Below are 18,122 nucleotides of genomic sequence, written 5' to 3'. Positions count from 1 at the left end.
CCCAATGTAGTTATATCTCAATTTTTGGTTAAATCATATTTGATGTTTTTATTGTGATGACTATAACAAATATTGTTTGCTGATGAGCATAGTATTGATACGATGGTAATAATATATTATGGATACATTTCCTTTTTCTTTTATATCCAGCAATTTAAATTTTTTGGTTTTTAAAATTTGCTAAATTTTATTAAAATTTATAGCCAAGTCTTCTCACATCCTTCTGTAGCCTCTTAAGTTGATTTTCTATATGGTAAAACTTGTCAGGTAATCTAACAATTTGATTGTTAATGTGTGTGTGTGTGTGTGTGTGTGTGTGTGTATGTGTGTGTTTGGTCTCCTAGAGACATTCCTCCTGGGAGTAATGGTCGTCTCTACTCTGGCTGGTTGCTCTCTAGACCTGTTGAACAGCTATTGTCCTGGGACTTCCCTTTGTCTTTGTATTGTGTTGAATGTCATGTTTTCTGTATTCTGTGTCTTCCTCCTTAAGTCTCATATTTTGATGGGGGTCTTCCTAAGATAGAAAGGGTGAATGGGAGGTAAATTTTGTGTGATGTTGCTGGTCTTTATTCTTTTTTCTTTTTAAAGGTTGCATTTTTATTTATTTTATTCATTATTTATTTTTGGCTGTGTTGGGTCTTTGTTGCTGCGCATGGGCTTTCTCTAGTTACGGCGAGCGGGGGCTACGCTTCGTTGCAGTGTGCTGGCTTCTCACTGTGGTGGCTTCTCTTATTGCGGAGCACAGGCTCTAGGCACACTGGCTTCAGTAGTTGTGGCACGCAGTCTCAGTAGTTGTGGTGCACGGGCTTATTTGCTCTGTGGCATGTGGGATCTTCCCAGACCAGGGCTCAAGCCTGTGTCCCCTGCATTGGCAGGCGGATTCTTAACCACTGCACCGCCAGGGAAGTCCCATGGATCTTTATTCTAGATGAAAGAATGTGTAACTTCATGCTTGACGAAAATCTTGGCTGGGTATAGAATTCTAAATTGAAAATTATTTTTACTAAGACTTTTGAAATCATTATTCCAACTTTCTTCTCTCTCTCTCTCTCGCTCTCTCTCTCAGATTTTAGGATATTCTCTTTATTTCCAGCATTCTGAAATTTCATGATTTGTCCATCTACTGTAGGTTTTTTTCTTGATCATTGTGCTAGGTGCTGGTGGATCCTTTCCATCTAGAGATTTATGTCCTTTAGAACTGGGAATTTTTCTTGTATTTTTCCTTTGATTATACCCCCTTTTTTCTCTGTTCTTTTCTGGGCCTTTATTACGTGAGTTGTACCTTTGAAATTGATTTTATAACAAACTTGTCTTCTCTATTTAGTATATGTATACTTTTTGACTTTTAGTTCCACTTACGGGCTGTTTACTCAATTTTGGCATTTTATTTTTCTTTACTGAATTTTGGCTATTTTATTTTTCTTTACTGAATTTTGGCTATTTTATTTTTAATCTTTTTGCTTTGAGAATATTACTTTTTATAACATTCCTATCTTATCTCTTTAAAAATGCTAATTACAGCCTCTAATGTTTTCTCTTGTTCTCTGTATTATCTGTGTTTTCTTTAGTATCTTTTGGTCCATTTTATTACTTTGGTCTTTCACATTGGAGATTTTAGTCATATTTCTGGGGCTTATTGGGTGTCTATCCATACTTAAGAATGAGGCACTAAAATGCTTTCTGGTAGCTCTGTGTGATTGGTCAGCACTTGTAGGCTGGTGGTATCCACAGTATGTTCTTTACTTAGTTTCTTCAGGTGAGAAATACGTAATCTGCTCTGGGATGGAATAAGCCTCACTTAATTATCCTATTTTCATTCCAGCATCTCATCCCTGCCTTATCCTGTGCCTGGTATCCCTGAATCTGGTTCAGTTTTTCTAGCATATCTCCCACCTGTTGCTTCTTATTCTCAGTTTATCTCCCTTTTGTTAATACAGAAGTTTGTGGGGGGTTTTCAGATAATAAGTACAATCCTTTCATGGATGTAATCATATTCTAGTCATAAAACTGAAACTCACTTTGATTGGATTTGATTGTTCCTAACATTTATTAGCCACTGTAAATAACTACTGTCATCCATTATCTATCTAGCTAGATTAATTTTACTAGTTTAGATATTAGAGGTTGAGTTCCAAGTTTCATACTTCTGTTACCATTTACTGACAAATATCAGTTCAGTAATTGCTATCAGAATATTAAAGTACATCTTAAATATCATACTATGTATTGCAAAAAAACGTATTTAAAAAATAAAATTTGATTCTCTCTTCTTGAAAAATTAGATAATTCCAAAATGGCAGAACTGTTCATGGAATGTGAAGAAGAAGAGCTGGAACCATGGCAGAAGAAAGTAGAAGGAATTCAGGATGAAGATGATGATGAGCTGATCTTTGTTGGAGAGATACAAAGTTCAAAACCAGCCATTTCAAGTAAGCATTCACTTTCAGTGAAGCAAAGTTTTATAAGATGTTGCTTCTAATGGAAAACCTGGGGCTGTCTTATATGTCCTTGTTACTCTATAAGGAGCTGGAGGTGAGAGAGAGAGCATAGAGGTCAATAAGAATTTGTGAGAATCAGAGAGAGAATGTGGTTGGGGAGTTGAATAAGGAGATGTGAGAGGTAAAAATATCATATGAGAGAAAAGGAAAATGTTAACTAAATTACCTAAAGGTTAAGATTACCTAACAACATTGTAGGCCTTTTGAGATTAGAAATCATAATTTTATTGGAGCCAAGTAGCCTATTTACTTGTTTATTTGTTAATTTTTCTTTTTTTCCCTTAAGCCCAAATGTACCCGGAAAAGGAAGTATTGGAATGCTTTGCTTAAAATATCAGACTACTAAATAAGTTTGTGTTAGTCTCTGATGGAGTTTCTTATACCCAGGCAAGTGCCTCATCAGAGTCATCTTGATTCATGGCTACAAAAATTAAAAGGTGCTGGTCTGTGTACCAACATGGCCGTTAGCTTCTGGCCACACCCATCTTTCAGCAACTCCTGATTACTGTATATTCATGAAGAATATACAGTGGCCTGATCTTCAGCTGCTATATTGGGATGATGCAAGCAGTCAGCACACTTAATCCTTAATCCACACTTTCTAGGAGAATATGTCCGGTACCTTTGTGGATTTCTGGTAGAGTAATTAGACTTGACATTGTTATAATGTTAAAGTGAAGATATTAACGATACTTGTTAAGATGTCCAATCAGAAATGTGTAAAATGCAGAGGAACAACATACTGAGTTTCAGCGGAGAATGAGGAAACAGATTCTTTCTCATTATACTTACTTTTGTTAAGCCAGGAGAATTTACCAAAGAATGTAGCCAGCATACCAGTGTTTTCTTGCTTACTATAGCAGTGCATAATAGTGTAGTTTAGAGAAAAGTTTGTAACTTTCTGAAAGCCTAGTTCTTACTTCTCTTGACTCTGAACTTAGAATAGCACTTCTATTCAGTTTTATAAAAGGTAGAATAATTTAATTTAGTTTAATTTTCGGTATCAATTCCTGTGGCAAATTGAGAGATGCTAAGTGGAGTGCGACTTCAAAGAAGTAGGCATGTTGGCATATTTGCTGCTGATAGAGGAACAGAATATTCTCTTAATGTTTCCTAGTCACTGTGATTATTTTTATACTGAAATATTGCCATATTTCAATTCAAATCATCTTACTGAAAGCATGACAGTTCACATTGGATTTATATCAGTTATAGATGACTAGTACTCAACTAGAATAATGTGTATTAGTATTTTTTTAATATCCATTTTTTAAAATTAATTAATTTATTTATTTTTGGCTGCATTGGGTCTTCATTGCTGCGTGCGGGCTTTCTCTAGTTGCAGCAAGCGGGGGCTACTCTTCATTGCGGTATACAGGCTTCTCATTGCAGTGGCTTCTCTTGTTGTGCAGCACGGGCTCTAGGCGTGCGGGCTTCAGTAGTTGTGGCACACGGACTCAGTAGTTGTGGCTCGTGGGCTCTAGAGTGCAGGTTCCATAGTTGTGGTGCACGGGCTTAGTTGCTCCGCGGCATGTGGGATCTTCCGGGACCAGGGCTCGAACCCTTATCCCCTGCATTGGCAGGCGGATTCTTAACCACTGCACCACCAAGAAAGTCCTGTATTAGTTTTAAGTGATTCTGTCAGAAAGAAAATTGACCCCAGTGAAATTTCTTTTCTAAATAACTCAGAATTTAAATGATTTTATTGATGTTTTATGTGTGAGCCATAAAATATTTTAGCATATGGAACATGAGCTAAATATTTAAAAAGAACCACTGTAAGAGGGGGGATAAAAACTTGTGTTTGATACACTGCAGTCACCAAAAAGTACTATAGGAATAGCTCTTTACTGGTTTGGATAAATACTTACCTTGAATTTCTGAACGAAAACAATACCAGGTTGTTTGAATGAGCAGATTTTTCTCCGAGAAGACTTCTGTAGTGCTTAGTCAGAAACCCTACTTTTGTGTGACCCTTTAATTTATAGAATTATTTTATGAGATCTGGTTCTTTTCTACTAGGAGGGGAAAAAGGAAATTTTTTGATGTCTTATGGGATTGTTTTGTCTGCTTTGTATCTTCTCCTGATTAGCAATTTTCTAAATTTTCATTTGATTTCTCAATAACCTAGAAGTTATGGGTTCACATGGGTATAAGAGTGAGCAATATTAAACTGATACAAGGTCATGTCAGGCTCAAATTGACTTTTGGTGTAGTAGGTAGATATGAGATACTTTTGTAAACTCTAGATTCAATTTAGTCTGCAGTCTCTCATGGTATCCCTTTCAGAAGTCAAGAGTAATGGTACAGATAATCCATCAGCTTGCCCATAATGAAGCTTCCAGGCTTTTAGGGGTGTGAATGTGGCATGGAGATTGGGGAAGGGCTTGATTTCCAGTCACAATAACCCAGATCTATATACAACCCTGTCACCATTAAGAGAAAAAAATATACTTCAACTATTGGTTATATATGGATATATTTTTGGAAAGTTTTTTCTATTATCTTAATATATATTTCATTCAAATAAAAATTTTTTAAATAAATATAATTTTTACAGATATTTTGAACAGAGGTACTGCCAGCTCATCTTCAAAGGAATTAAAGACAGTCAGTCAAGGTATAGTAGTATTGTATTATTTTAATTTTAAAGTGAAATATTTTGACAAAATTGGTTGTGTAGAGAAATATTCAATATTTTTGTAATTTTAAAATACAGGTGTTACTGATGTTTTCAAGCCTACAAGTGAACACTACAAACACCCGACATCAGATCCAGTGGCTGCCTTGCCTAGATTTCATCCTGAATCTAAATCTTCACATAGCTCTGATACTGTTCAGAGCATGTCTAAACCTGTAAGTGTTTCTAAAACTACAGAATTAGATCAGGGACACAGTGGATATTATGATACCCAGTCAGAATTGTGGACTGTCATAGTTAGTCACCATCCCAGTAGAAACATAATCACTATCAGAAAATGTCACCATCTTTAAAGTGAGAGAGTGACATGGACATACATACACTACCAAACGTAAAATAGATAGCTAGTGGGAAGCAGCCGCATAGCACAGGGAGATCAGCTCGGTACTTTGTGACCACCTAGAGGGGTGGGATAGGGAGGGTGGGAGGGAGGGAGATGCAAGAGGGAAGAGATATGGGGACATATGTATATGTATAACTGATTCACTTTGTTATAAAGCAGAAACTGGCACACCATTGTAAAGCAATTATACTCTAATAAAGATGTTAAAAAAAAAAGGAGCAAGGGAAAGTGGAAGGGCTGTTATAAACAAGGAGTCTGTGATTGGGAGATTGGGATTAACACATATATACCATTTTTTTTAACATCTTTATTAGAGTATAAAAAAAGAAAATGTCACCATCTTTATGATGGCTCAGCCAATACCCAAAATAATAGCTGCAGGAACTAACTATCCAACCTGTCAATAAATCAGGTAATATGCTTAAATTAAATAGGTGTAATATTGAAAACTATGCTATCTAAAGGTGAGTAAAAAAGTATAATCAGTAATGAAAATTGCATAATGGCAAAATTCTTAAGACAGTAAACTGAACCAGGCATTGTTTTTTGTTTTTTGTTTTTTTGTGTGGTACGCGGGCCTCTCACTGTTGTGGCCTTTCCCGTTGTGGAGTACAGGCTCTGGATGCGCAGGCTCAGCAGCCATGGCTCACGGGCCCAGCCGCTCCGCGGCACGTGGGATCTTCCCAGAGCGGGGCACAAACCCGTGTCCCCTGCATTGGCAAGCGGATTCTCAACCACTGCGCCACCAGGGAAGCCCTTAAACCAGGCATTCTTAATTGGGAAGATTTTTCCAAGGTCATTATTGCTGTTTATTTTGAAAACATACTTTCATAGTTTAGTTTTTAAAACTTTTAACAGAAATAATATATAAGGTAATATTTAACATTTGTTAGTCCGTCAACATGGGTAAGTCTTAGTTCTAGATGCTATATATAAATTAATCTCTTTTAATTCTTATGACTTTTCTTATGAGGTAAGCGCAGTTATTTCCCCCATTTTATAGTTGAGGAAACTGAGGCTCAGAGAGTCTAAATGATTCACTCAAGGCCACACAGCTGGTAATGATGGATCTGGGATTTCAATCCAGGTTAGCCCAGAGTTTTTAAAATATGCACATACACACATCCATACATACATTTAAGTATGTGCTTTTAAAAATAGAAGCGTTGCCTTGGAGCAGTGGTGTATTTCACAGACCATTGGGGTTCCCTGAGACTCTCAGTAGTCTGTGAGGTCAAAACCATTGTCATACTAACACTAAGACATTTGCCCTTTTCACTCTGTTAACATTTGCACTAGTGGTACAAAGGCAATGGAGGGTGAAACTGCTGGTGCCTTAATATGAGTCAAGGCAGTGCCACCCAACCCTACTAGTAGTTTTTGTATCGGTGGCCACCAAGCACTCACAGTAGAAAAATTTCACTTTCACTTAAGAATATTCTTGAGGAAATAATAAATTGTTTCTAATTTTATTAACTTTCAACCCTTGAATACACTTCTTTTTAAATATTCTGTGTGACGAAATGGGTAGTATGCATCATAAAGCATTTCTGTATCTGCAGTATAGAGTTTTTCTTGAGGAAAAGCACTTGTGAGATTGAATTGCAAGCTGAACTAGCTGTTTTTTTTAAATAGAATGCCATTTTTACTTGAAAGGATGACTGATAAAGTACCATGGAGTAATTATTTATTGCTGCTTAACAATAGTACCACAAACTTAGAAGCTTAAGGCAATATATGCTTATTATTTCATGGTTTCTATGAGTCTGGAGTCAGGGTATGGCTTAACTGGGTCCTCTGCTGGGCCAGGCTGCAATCAAGGTGTCAGGCAGAGCTGCAGTATCAGTTAATACTGCTCACAAGCTCACGTTGTTGGCAGTATCCAGTTCTTTGTGGGTTGTCAGACTGAAGGTGTCAGTTCTTGCTGCTGTCAGCTGGAGACCGTCCTCAGTTCCTTGCCGTGTAGGCCTTCCTAACATGACTTGCTTGCTTCCTCAAAGCCAGCAAGGGAAAAATGGCCTATGTAACATAATCATGTACATCCCGTCACTTTTGCCATATTCTCTTGGTTAGAAGCAATCACAGGTCCCGCCCACACTCAAGGGGAGATTATACAAGTGTTAATATCAGGAGGAAGTTATGGGGGCCACCTTTAGAGTCTATCTGCCACACAGTTTTTCAGTACTCAGAAATATACAAAGCATGCCTATCATGGAAGAAAACTGATACTATTCTTGCCAATGATAAAATTTGAGCTTTCAAGCAAAAAATTCAATATTGGAAAACCTATATCTGTATTCCGAGATTATTATCAATTATAATATGAGCCCTGGACTAATGGTCCAAGAAACCTGGATTGAAAATGAGACTTGAATGCTGATTCTGTCTTTGTTCCTAAGTAGAGCATTTTCACAACCTCTGTGGGCCTCACTTTCTTCATTTCTAAAGTGACAACCTTTACCCAGGCCGCTGGCTCTCAAACTTGGATTCTCTAAGTATCCACAGGCTGTTCTTAATGTTTTTATAAACTTAATAGGTGCACCTGATAATTGCAGGCTACAAGAAATGCAAAAATTATTTGATTTTAGCTGGAATCAGATTAACTCAGTGGTTTCCTCATACTGTAATAAGCTGTCTGGCATTTAGGAAAAACAAACCAGGGAATTCCCTGGCAGTCTAGTGGTTAGGACTCGGCGCTTTCACTGCAGTGGGCCTGGGTTCAATCCCTGGTCGGGGAACTAAGATCCCACAAGCCATGCGGTGAGGCCAAAAAAAAGGGGGAAAAAAAGGAAAAACAATAAAGGAAACATCATTATTTAAATACAGATAGATGAAAATCATTCCTATGTTGGACCCAGGGAAGAAGAATAATAAGGAGGAGGGATGTCTTTCGTGTTAGAAAAGTTAGAAACTAGAGCTCATCCAAACTCAGAATTTTTTGTTTCTGTGGGCATGGTTGTTTAATCAAAGTTACTCAATCAGGTTCCCAATCCTAGAGAGTTTTTTAAAAATAGAGATTTTTGTCAGTTGGTCTTGGGTGAGACCTGGGTATAATAGATTAAAACAGAAAAATCTCCAGGTGATTCTGTTATGCAGCCGCAGTTGAGGATGACATATATTCTCAAATGAATTGAGAATCCTATGTTAGGGAATTTTCTCTGAAATTCTTAAACTTTTTCATTCTCTTTAACCTCAATAACTCTTTTCGGCAGGCAGGGACATAATTATTATTATCCATTTTAAAGTAAGTGTGATATAGCTTAAGGCACAGGATTTGTAATAAGGCCGACCTTTGTTCTAATTCCAGCTTCATCATCAGTAACAAGCGGGGTTGTACTGGGAACCTTACTTAACCATACTTAACTTTAGCTTACCTGTTTATAAAATAGGAGATCATATTAGGTCTTCATTAGTAACTGCTGTGACAACTTCGTAACAGAATACATGTAGTACAGATCTTCTTTGACTTCTTTGATGGGGTTACATCCTGATAAACACATCGTAAGTTGAAAATATCCTAAGTTAAAAATGCATTTTTGGGCTTCCCTGGTGGCGCAGTGGTTGAGAGTCCGCCTGCCGATGCAGGGGACGCGGGTTCGTGCCCTGGTCTGGGAAGATCCCACATGCCGCAGAGCGGCTGGGCCGGTGAGCCATGGCCGTTGAGCCTGCGCACCTGGAGCCTGTGCTCCGCAACTGGAGAGGCCACAACGGTGAGAGGCCCACATACCGCCAAAAAAAAAAAAATGCATTTAATACACTTAACCTACCAAACATCATAACTTAGCCTAGCCTATGTTAAACGTGCTCAGAACACTTACATTAGCCTGTAGTTGGGCAAAATCATCTAATACAAAGCCTATGTTATAATAACGTGTTGAATATCTCATGTAATTTATTGAATACTGTACTGAAAGTGAAAAACAGAATGGTTGTAAGTATATTGATTGCTTACCCTCGTGATCACGTGGCTGACTGGGAGCTGTGGCTTGCTGCCACTGCCCAGTATCGAACCACATATCACTAGCCTGAGAAAAGATCAAAATTCGAAGTATGGTTTCTGCCGAATGCGTATCGCTTTCACAACATCGTAATATGGAAAATCGTAAGTTGAGCCATCGAAAGTCTGGGACCATGTGTACTGTGAAAAAGGCAAGTACATTTTAAACAGACAATAATTGGTGGCTACTATTTCAGTTGCAAAGGAATAACTTGAATCTCATAAGTGACTTACCCAAGGTTCCATAGTTAAATAAATGGACAAGTCTTCCGAATCCTAGTCTATCACCTTTTGTACCTTACCATTGTATTTGGTATCTTTCTGAACTACTTTATGAGATATTAAAAAATCCCAATTGGAGAATTATTTTAACAAGTTATTTGTTTAATAATATATCTGCTCTCTGAAATGGTGGTACTTAATTGACCAGAGTTATCACCTAGGAAAGGATTTAAGTAAAGTGTTAAGTTTGTTTGGAGGAACTTCTGTTAAAGAACTATTTTGGGAATTGCTAGTAAATATTTTCCATTTTTAAGTGCAAATATTTGGAGAAAATATTTACCTTATAGTTAGATTGTGCTTGGTTACAATTAAGTCATATAGCTATTATTGATTTTATATAATACATGGTAAAGCTCAAATGCAGAAATCTGCCTGTTATGCCTCAAATTCTAGGAATAGAATGGTTTGTGTCACTTCAACATCTGTCTCCATAACAAGTCTCTGTCAACAGAAAACTTAGTAGCAAAGTAAAATTCTTAATACATGATTGTCTCTCTCAACTTGTAAGCACAAAACACGCAAGCAGGATCCTTATATTCCCATGATAAAGGTAGTATGTATGGGGTTTGGTGCAGAGCGGGACAGGGGTTGAGAAGAAATGGAAGAGAATTTTGTTTTCTGCAGATGGTTAGTGTGGTATATAGAGTACATCAATCAGGACTATATTTTATACACAGGTGTCTGGTCCTCTTTTTTCCACTGAACTTTATATTAGAAACATTTCTTTGTCATTGGCTGTTTCTGAAAAACTTAATGTTGCATGATAGTCTATTATTTAGTTTATTTAACCGTTCCACCATTGTTGGACATACAGGTTTTTAATTTTTGCTCTTATAAATAATTCTCCATTAAATATTTTCATTTCCTTAGCATAAAGTGTTGGAAATGGACTATTTAGAATAATTGGATCAAAGGATATGAACTTTTTAAAACCCTTGATAGATACTCTCAAAATTTTCTTGCAGAGAAGTTGTACCAAAATATAACCTCTACTTTGCTAGTAATATCATTATTTTTAAATGTTAACTGTTTATTTAAAACTAACTTTAGATTTTCAGAAAAATTACAAAAATAATCCAGGGAGTTCTCATGTACCCTTTACCTAGTAGATGCTGATTTTGACAGCAAATAATAAATATCTTTGTGTTTTATAACTTATTAGTAATTGAATCATTAAGGTTATCTTTATAGCATTGACATACAGTTAAATTTACCTTTATAAAACTTTGTAAAACGAAATAATTATAACTTATTACAGGATTTTATAAAGACTTCATCACAAGATGAATCGGATGATTCTTCAGATCTGGTGTTAGACTTGACCCAGGATTCAATACCACTATGCCAAGATGGAACAGCAATTTATATAGGAGGTTTGGTTTGGCAGTTTTTATAAATATAATAAAAAGAGACTTGATGAATATATATATATACGATGGATTTCTATTTTGAAGCCTGTATCTTCATGCTATGTTTTTCATATATTGTAAAATGGAAGCTAATCATTCCTGAATGTCTTTCTTGGGTGATTTTATATAAAATCGTATTTAATGATAGAATATTTTATTTCTTTTTATTAAGTTGGCTAACATATTCTTTGAGCTCATTCTCACTTGGAGCCAGCCATGCACTGAAAAATCTTAATATAATTTCTGTGAGTCAGGGAAGTCCCCTGATACCCTAATACTATGGTTTAAAAAAAAAGTATTAATTACTTGGTAATTAGTATGAGAAAAAATGCATGGTTATAGTTGATTTCTTAATAGGCTAGAGTCTTTCTATCAAAATTAATGTTGTAGATGTGATAGTTAAATATGGTTATAGGGTAGTAGTATAAAATGGCAATACTAAAGAAATAAGTGATTTGCACATAGTAACTACTCAGTAAATATCCATTGAAGGAATAATGAAAATTTCCAATTAAAGAAGAATTACAGTTCTTTGATTGTATACCATAACAAAGTTCTTCATTAACCTGAAATAGTATGCCATGAAGTTTTATCTAGTTGCAAAATTCCCTGTTATCAAAGCAATTATTGTTTCTATGTTAGCAAATTTGATGTATTTCACTAACTGGAGAAAGGTACACAAAAATTTTTGTGAATATTTAAATTGTTTACTCACAAATTAGTATATATTTACAAAACCAAAACAGAAAGAAATTTATAGTAATATGTGTGCCAAAAACATTTTCCCTTGATAATATTTGGTTTGATAATCACTTATCTAGGCGCCACTTATCTAGTGAGTAAAATAACCAAGAACCAAAATAAATAAGATGAAATAGATGTCTGAAATCTGATTTTATAATGCACACAGTCTTTATTCATAGAAAAAATCTGAATTCTTGAAGCTTCCACTCTCTCTCTCTCTCTCTAAGTTGTTATACTGCAAAGAGTGGAACTTTGCCCTAATGGTAAATAGGGTTATAGTTGATTAGGAAGATATAGGCTTGAGCCTCTATTCTAAATATTTTTGTAGCCTTTATTAAATCACCTAACCTCTTTACACCTCAATTTTCTCATATTATTAAAATAGATATTTTTATTTTTCTCACATAATGCATTCATTTTCTAGACCTGAAATCAGCCATTTAGCTATATAATTTTGATTCTTGCTCTGTTTATCTCAGGGCTTTTTTGAGGCTCAAATGAGATGTGAGAAGTGAAAAATTCATTAAAGCATTGAAAGACTTGACAATAAACATTGTTAGCATGATAATTATGAATAGTAATATGCACTATATGTTCAGAAGCATGATTAATGGACTCCTGTCTAGGATGATCATAGGATATTGGAGATGGCTGGATTTGAACTTGATTTTAAAGAAGGAGAATGGGATTTTTTTTGGCACTGTTGAGGATAGCGAACAGCACAAGCCAAAGGCAACACAGATAAATAAGTTGAAGAATCAGAATTTAAAACTATTGAGCTCAGAGTGGTTTTATTTAACTTGGAGATTTATGCATGCTTTAAAAATTATATATAAAACAGCCTATTAGATAACTAGTTGCCTAGTCCAAAATACCAGCACTCATTGGTTGTTCAGTGAACCTAAGCAACTGAGAAAGTTAGTGTGATTACACAGAAATCAGTCCTAAGTGTCTGCAATATAGCTGTCAGTAATCATGTGCTTGAAGATGGAAAAAAATCATTTCTGTGTTATCTCAAAGAATGAAATGCAGATTTGACAGAGGCGCCCACTGGTGTAATACTCTTATTTTCCTGGCATATATCTATTCCGCTTCTCCTATTAGTATACAGTTGGGAGCATTAAAACGTGCAGTTTTAGAATCTTTTATCACAAAGTACAATTGTGTGTTATTTTCAAAAGGGACTTTTTCTGGGTCTGGTTATAGCCTAAATAGCCCCACTTCCCTTGCAAATACCCTGAATTGCATAATTCTTTAGCCTTTAAGTGATGGTGTTCAAACTCAAAACTATTTTCAGCACTGAAATCTCTATTCAAACAGAATTTTATGTAAAAGTCTCATTTTTTTTAAAGTAAAATGAGAATTTCTCTGTCTGACATGCCCACTGAATTCCCTAAAACAGACCCATTAGGTTCAGGGGAACATAGTTTGAAAGCCATCATACTAACTCCAAACCTTTTCATATGAATAAGTGAGGTATTGTCATTCAAGATATTTAAGATTAGTTGTTTCTACTTTGCATGTAGGAGTTAAATAGATAATTTAAACTACCCATCAGGTTGTTAAGTGGGAAAAGAACCAACTTGGTTTTCCATTAGATATCTTAGGACTTTTCTTAAAGTATCTTAAGGAGTTTCTCTTAAGTTTTTAGATTAGAATATAAATTGTTTTTGTTTACAAGCTCAAATGCATTTAAGCATCTGAAGAGAAATTCATTTTTTGGAACTGAGCTTTTAGAGTATTCTCTCTTCTGCCTTTTTTTTGGTGGGGGGGTGGCTTGGGTTTTTTTGGTCCGACTTCTTTCATGATACCTATTTATATATTAATTTGAAAGCATCTTTAGAATTTTCTTGCATAAAAAGTTTATTTCATGAATTGTTCAAACTGTGTAGTCCATAATGGTTATTTGTGCAGTTTCTTTCTACCTATTGATCATATAAATTTTGGTCATTCTTTATTGTCAGTTGTATGATATGGTAATTCAATTATATTACCTTTATCTCCAAAGTATTCTTACTTAATTTTAAATGTAAGGCCATTTTAGTGGCATTTGTAAGCAATATTCTATACTAAAGCAATTTCAAATATCTTTCCCACTATTTTAATCATTGTAGATCTAGAAGACTCTCCGCCTATAATAATGGCATGTTCTTCTCTTTCTCAAGAAAACGTTGTTAGTCCAAAAAAGCCAAAGATCACTGAAGGAGTTTCTGACATAAATCCTTGTGCTTCATTGTCTTTAACGAGCACTCCTTCAGTGACATCCTCCCCTGTCTTGCTATCAAAAGGTAAATATGAATCTGGTGTATAAAAAAGAAATTGTATTATTTATACATAAATTTCAGAAATTGTGATGAAGTTTAAAACTGTTATTACTGGTTGGGTTTAAGGTTAAAAAAGGAGAATTTGACTCATAAAACTCCTTAATTTATTTTAGGTACAAATACCTCACCAACTCTCCATAAAACTGCAACACCTCTTGTAAGATCTTGTCCAAAGTGCAATGTTCAGTTCAATCTTTTGGATCCTTTGAAATTTCACATGAAGGTAAAACTTTTTCAAAATTTGATTTTTAAAAATATTCACAAATCTCTGAAAATATTAATATTAAAATATTAAGGATTGATATATAGTAAATGCTAGTTTATCCAGATATTTAGATAAGAAATCTTCTCGTTGGTATTTTCATATAACTTAAGTAAAAATTGATACTCATAATGATTAATTTTATAAGAGATTTTAAAATCCTTCCCAATCATTAAATTATTAAAATTAAGTTTACAAACACTACATATTATATTTTAATTTTTAATGAAATAATATATTAATCAGGATATTTTATTGACTAGGTCATGCCATTCTTCAAACTTTTTGTAAAGCAGGCATTTTATTAGGTGCTTAATCTTTCATGTAACTTAATTCCTTTTTTTATGTTTTTTTTTGTCCATGGTGATATATGCATGTCACATTACTCAATGAAAATCTTAGCCTTGGGGCTTCCCTGGTGGCGCGGTGGTCAAGAAAATCTTAGCCTTGCATTTTAATTTTTAGCACTTAGACATAAATTCCTAATGGTGGAGCCTTTAATATGAAATGATAGTTTTAACTCAATCCAGAATATAGTATGTGTAGTTGTTATAAATTAATTCTAGATTTATATTGGTGTAAGAAGCTCTTGTAATTAGGTTTTAGGTAATTTTCAAAGTACTAATGAAAATACTTTAAAATATTTTAGTAGATACTACAGTGTCCTTTGTGTCTGTGGAAAGATAGTCTGTATTCTTTTTGTATGCCCAGTATAAATGGCAGGAAGGGGGGAAGGAGGCAAGAAAAAAGGTAGTGTAGGATATATGCAGAAAAGAAGGGATGAGAAGAATACAAGGTAAAGAAAACTATTTAGTAAAAGTTATTGCTCACTATTTCAAAGATTGGCAATTTTTTCATTGAAATTCAGCATTTTACAAAAAAATGTAGAAAGAAAAGGAGCATCCTGGAATTCCAATTACAGTCTCTTTATTCTTGGGCAAAACTGTATTTGATCTATCACTATTTCCATCTCCCTGAGTGTGACTTCTGTTAACTGGACTTTGGGCTTTGGTTTTAAAAGTAAGAAGTAACTTCTACAGTGCTTTCAGGTTTCCTATTTATGTAATATTGTGTAGAGATACACAATCAAGTGATGTTTTTATGTTTTGCATCATAGAGAGAAGAAAGGAATGAGTTTGTTAGTTATCTTTAGTTTATTTAATTTGGGGGTAATTATAGTCACATGATTCAAAAAGTATAAGAAGGAATATAGTGAAAAAATCTCACCCCGACTCCTGTTTGCCTAGTTTTCAATGCAACTCACAAAGGAATCATTTTTTATTAACTTGTTTTGTATCCTCTTTGATTTTCTTCCTGCGTATACCGGCACACGTGAATGTTCTTATTTTCCATCTATTAATATACACAAATCATAGCATGTTATATATACTTCTGCACCTGGAGAAAGTGACAGACCTTTTCTAAAATGTAGCTTTTATTTATTGTTTGTGATTAAAACTATGTGAGACTGTCTTTCCACATGAGCTGGCCCTAGTTATAAACACAGAATCATTTTTTGGTGTCTAATTTTTAAAAGAAATATAAATAAGGCTTATATATTTTTTTCTCTTTCAGCGTTGTTGTCCAGACATGGTAAATGCATTTTTGGGAATGATTAAAGTGGAACTTTCCAGTACTGAAGATAAAAATGAGACTGGTGCAGAGAAAGGAAAATTGATTATGTTAGTTAGTGACTTTTACTATGGAAGACATGAAGGAGCTGTTGATGAGGAAGAGAAGACTTATACAACATTTAAATGCTTCAGTTGCTTGAAAGTTCTTAAAAATAATCTTAGGTATGTAAATACTTATTTCTATTTGAAAATTGGGATGCTACAGATGTAAATATTGTATTTCTTTTTCTGTGCCATCCTAGATAAGCAATTTTAACTTTCTACTAAGAATAAAGGCAGATTTTCATGTGTTGAAAAGCTTTTATCTTTTCTTGTATTTTTAGGAGTTTGACACTTGGATCCACTTTAGTTGTATTTCTTTCAGATAGCTTAAGAAAGGACAAAATTTATTTTAAGCTAGGAGAAAATCATTCTTTTCTCTGTATTTATCATTGAACTAGGAATTTCCGTGAGATATTTTTATTAAAATTTTAACTGCTTCTGAATCTTATTTTTCCTATCACAAGAAGAACCACTTTATCCAATTTTACCTCCTCCATGTTTGTCTTATTTAATGTTCTCTTTTACAGTTCATATTTATAATTTTAGTACATTTTCCTTACAGAAGAAGTGGTTTTTTTTGATCATCTAGAGAAGTACCAGTTCTTTTTTTTTTTTTAATTTATTATTTATTTTTGGCTGTGTTGGGTTTTTGTTGCTGCACGCGGGCTTTCTCTAGTTGCAGCGAGCGGGGTCTACTCTTCGTTGCAGTGCACGGGCTTCTCATTGCGGTCGCTTCTCTTGTTGCAGAGCACCGGCTCTAGGCACGCGGGCTTCAGTGGTTGTGGCTCGCGGGCTCTAGAGCGCAGGCTCAGTAGTTGGGGCGCACGGGCTTAGTTGCTCTGTGGCATATGGGATCTTACTGGACCAGGGCTCGAACCCGTGTCCCCTGCATTGTCAGGCAGATTCTTAACCACTGCGCCACCAGGGAAGCCCAGAAGTACCAGTTCTGTGCAACATGTCTGCTTTGATTTTATAATTTAACACATTTTCAAAGTAGAGATTTAATTCTCAATGGAATTCTGAGGAGTTATACATGTATGCTTCAAATTTTAGGAGCTTATACTTTGCAGTCTTTGAGTTATATGGCATATTACATATCTATCATCCTAAGTGAAATGTAACAAGAACAAAGTAACAAGATATATTGATTGGTATTTTTTAATTGGCTATATAGCCTGACATTGTTTTTCCAATATTTTATTATAAAAAATTTCAAATAGTCAGCAAAGTTGAGAAAATTTTACAGTGAACATCTCTCTACATTTACCACCTCAATTCCAGCATTAATATTTTACTCTACTTGCATTACTACATATCTGTTTATCCATAGATCCATCTGAGTTTTTTATACTTCCCAGAGTAAATTGCAGACATCAATGCACTTCCCTTAGGTCAGATACATATATGCATATGTATGTCTGTACCTATATTGTGACACATACACGCTTATAAACTTTTAAAAAGATTTACCCTTGAAAACCATCATTTATAACTAACATTCTTAAACATTCTATAGGTAGGTCATTTCTAAGCTCAGCATTTATTTTTCCTGGTGAATTCTTGGGTCCAAAATGAAGTACATGGAAAAACACTGAAATACCCTGTAATATAAGCCTAAAACACTTGTGAATGCTACATTTATGGTAGCGTTTTATAGTTTTCAAAGACCTTTCACTTATATTATTCATATGAGTTTTCACACTTCATTACCTCCTTTTATCAAGCCCTACCAGCCATCAATTGCTAATGGTCCCAGTAGCTTAACAGAAGAGAAATTGTTATTTGCTATGTAACACTGAAACAATGTTACGATAAAACTCTGTGACTCAGGACTTCCCTGGTGGCGCAGTGGTTGAGAGTCCGCCTGCCGATGCAGGGGACACAGG

The 18,122-nt window shown here is 34.9% G+C and overlaps 1 protein-coding gene across 1 annotated transcript in view; it reads left to right on the top strand.

Annotated features, from left to right (window-relative positions):
* ZNF280C (zinc finger protein 280C) overlaps nt 1-18,122 on the top strand; it is a 69,103-nt gene that overhangs the window by 11,229 nt on the left and 39,752 nt on the right. Inside the window, exons 4-8 of the mRNA XM_024758957.1 lie at nt 2,283-2,429; nt 5,059-5,118; nt 5,218-5,354; nt 11,080-11,199; nt 15,346-15,356. Coding sequence (XP_024614725.1) covers nt 2,283-2,429; nt 5,059-5,118; nt 5,218-5,354; nt 11,080-11,199; nt 15,346-15,356 — 475 coding nt within the window. The remainder of the gene's footprint in view (nt 1-2,282; nt 2,430-5,058; nt 5,119-5,217; nt 5,355-11,079; nt 11,200-15,345; nt 15,357-18,122) is intronic.

This window comes from Neophocaena asiaeorientalis, unplaced genomic scaffold (genome assembly GCF_003031525.2).
Source record: "Neophocaena asiaeorientalis asiaeorientalis breed wild unplaced genomic scaffold, Neophocaena_asiaeorientalis_V1.1 scaffold1097, whole genome shotgun sequence".
NCBI classification, from domain to species: domain Eukaryota; kingdom Metazoa; phylum Chordata; class Mammalia; order Artiodactyla; family Phocoenidae; genus Neophocaena; species Neophocaena asiaeorientalis.
The sequence above is the reverse complement of the archived record's forward strand: the minus strand, read 5'-3'. Positions and strand labels throughout refer to the sequence as shown.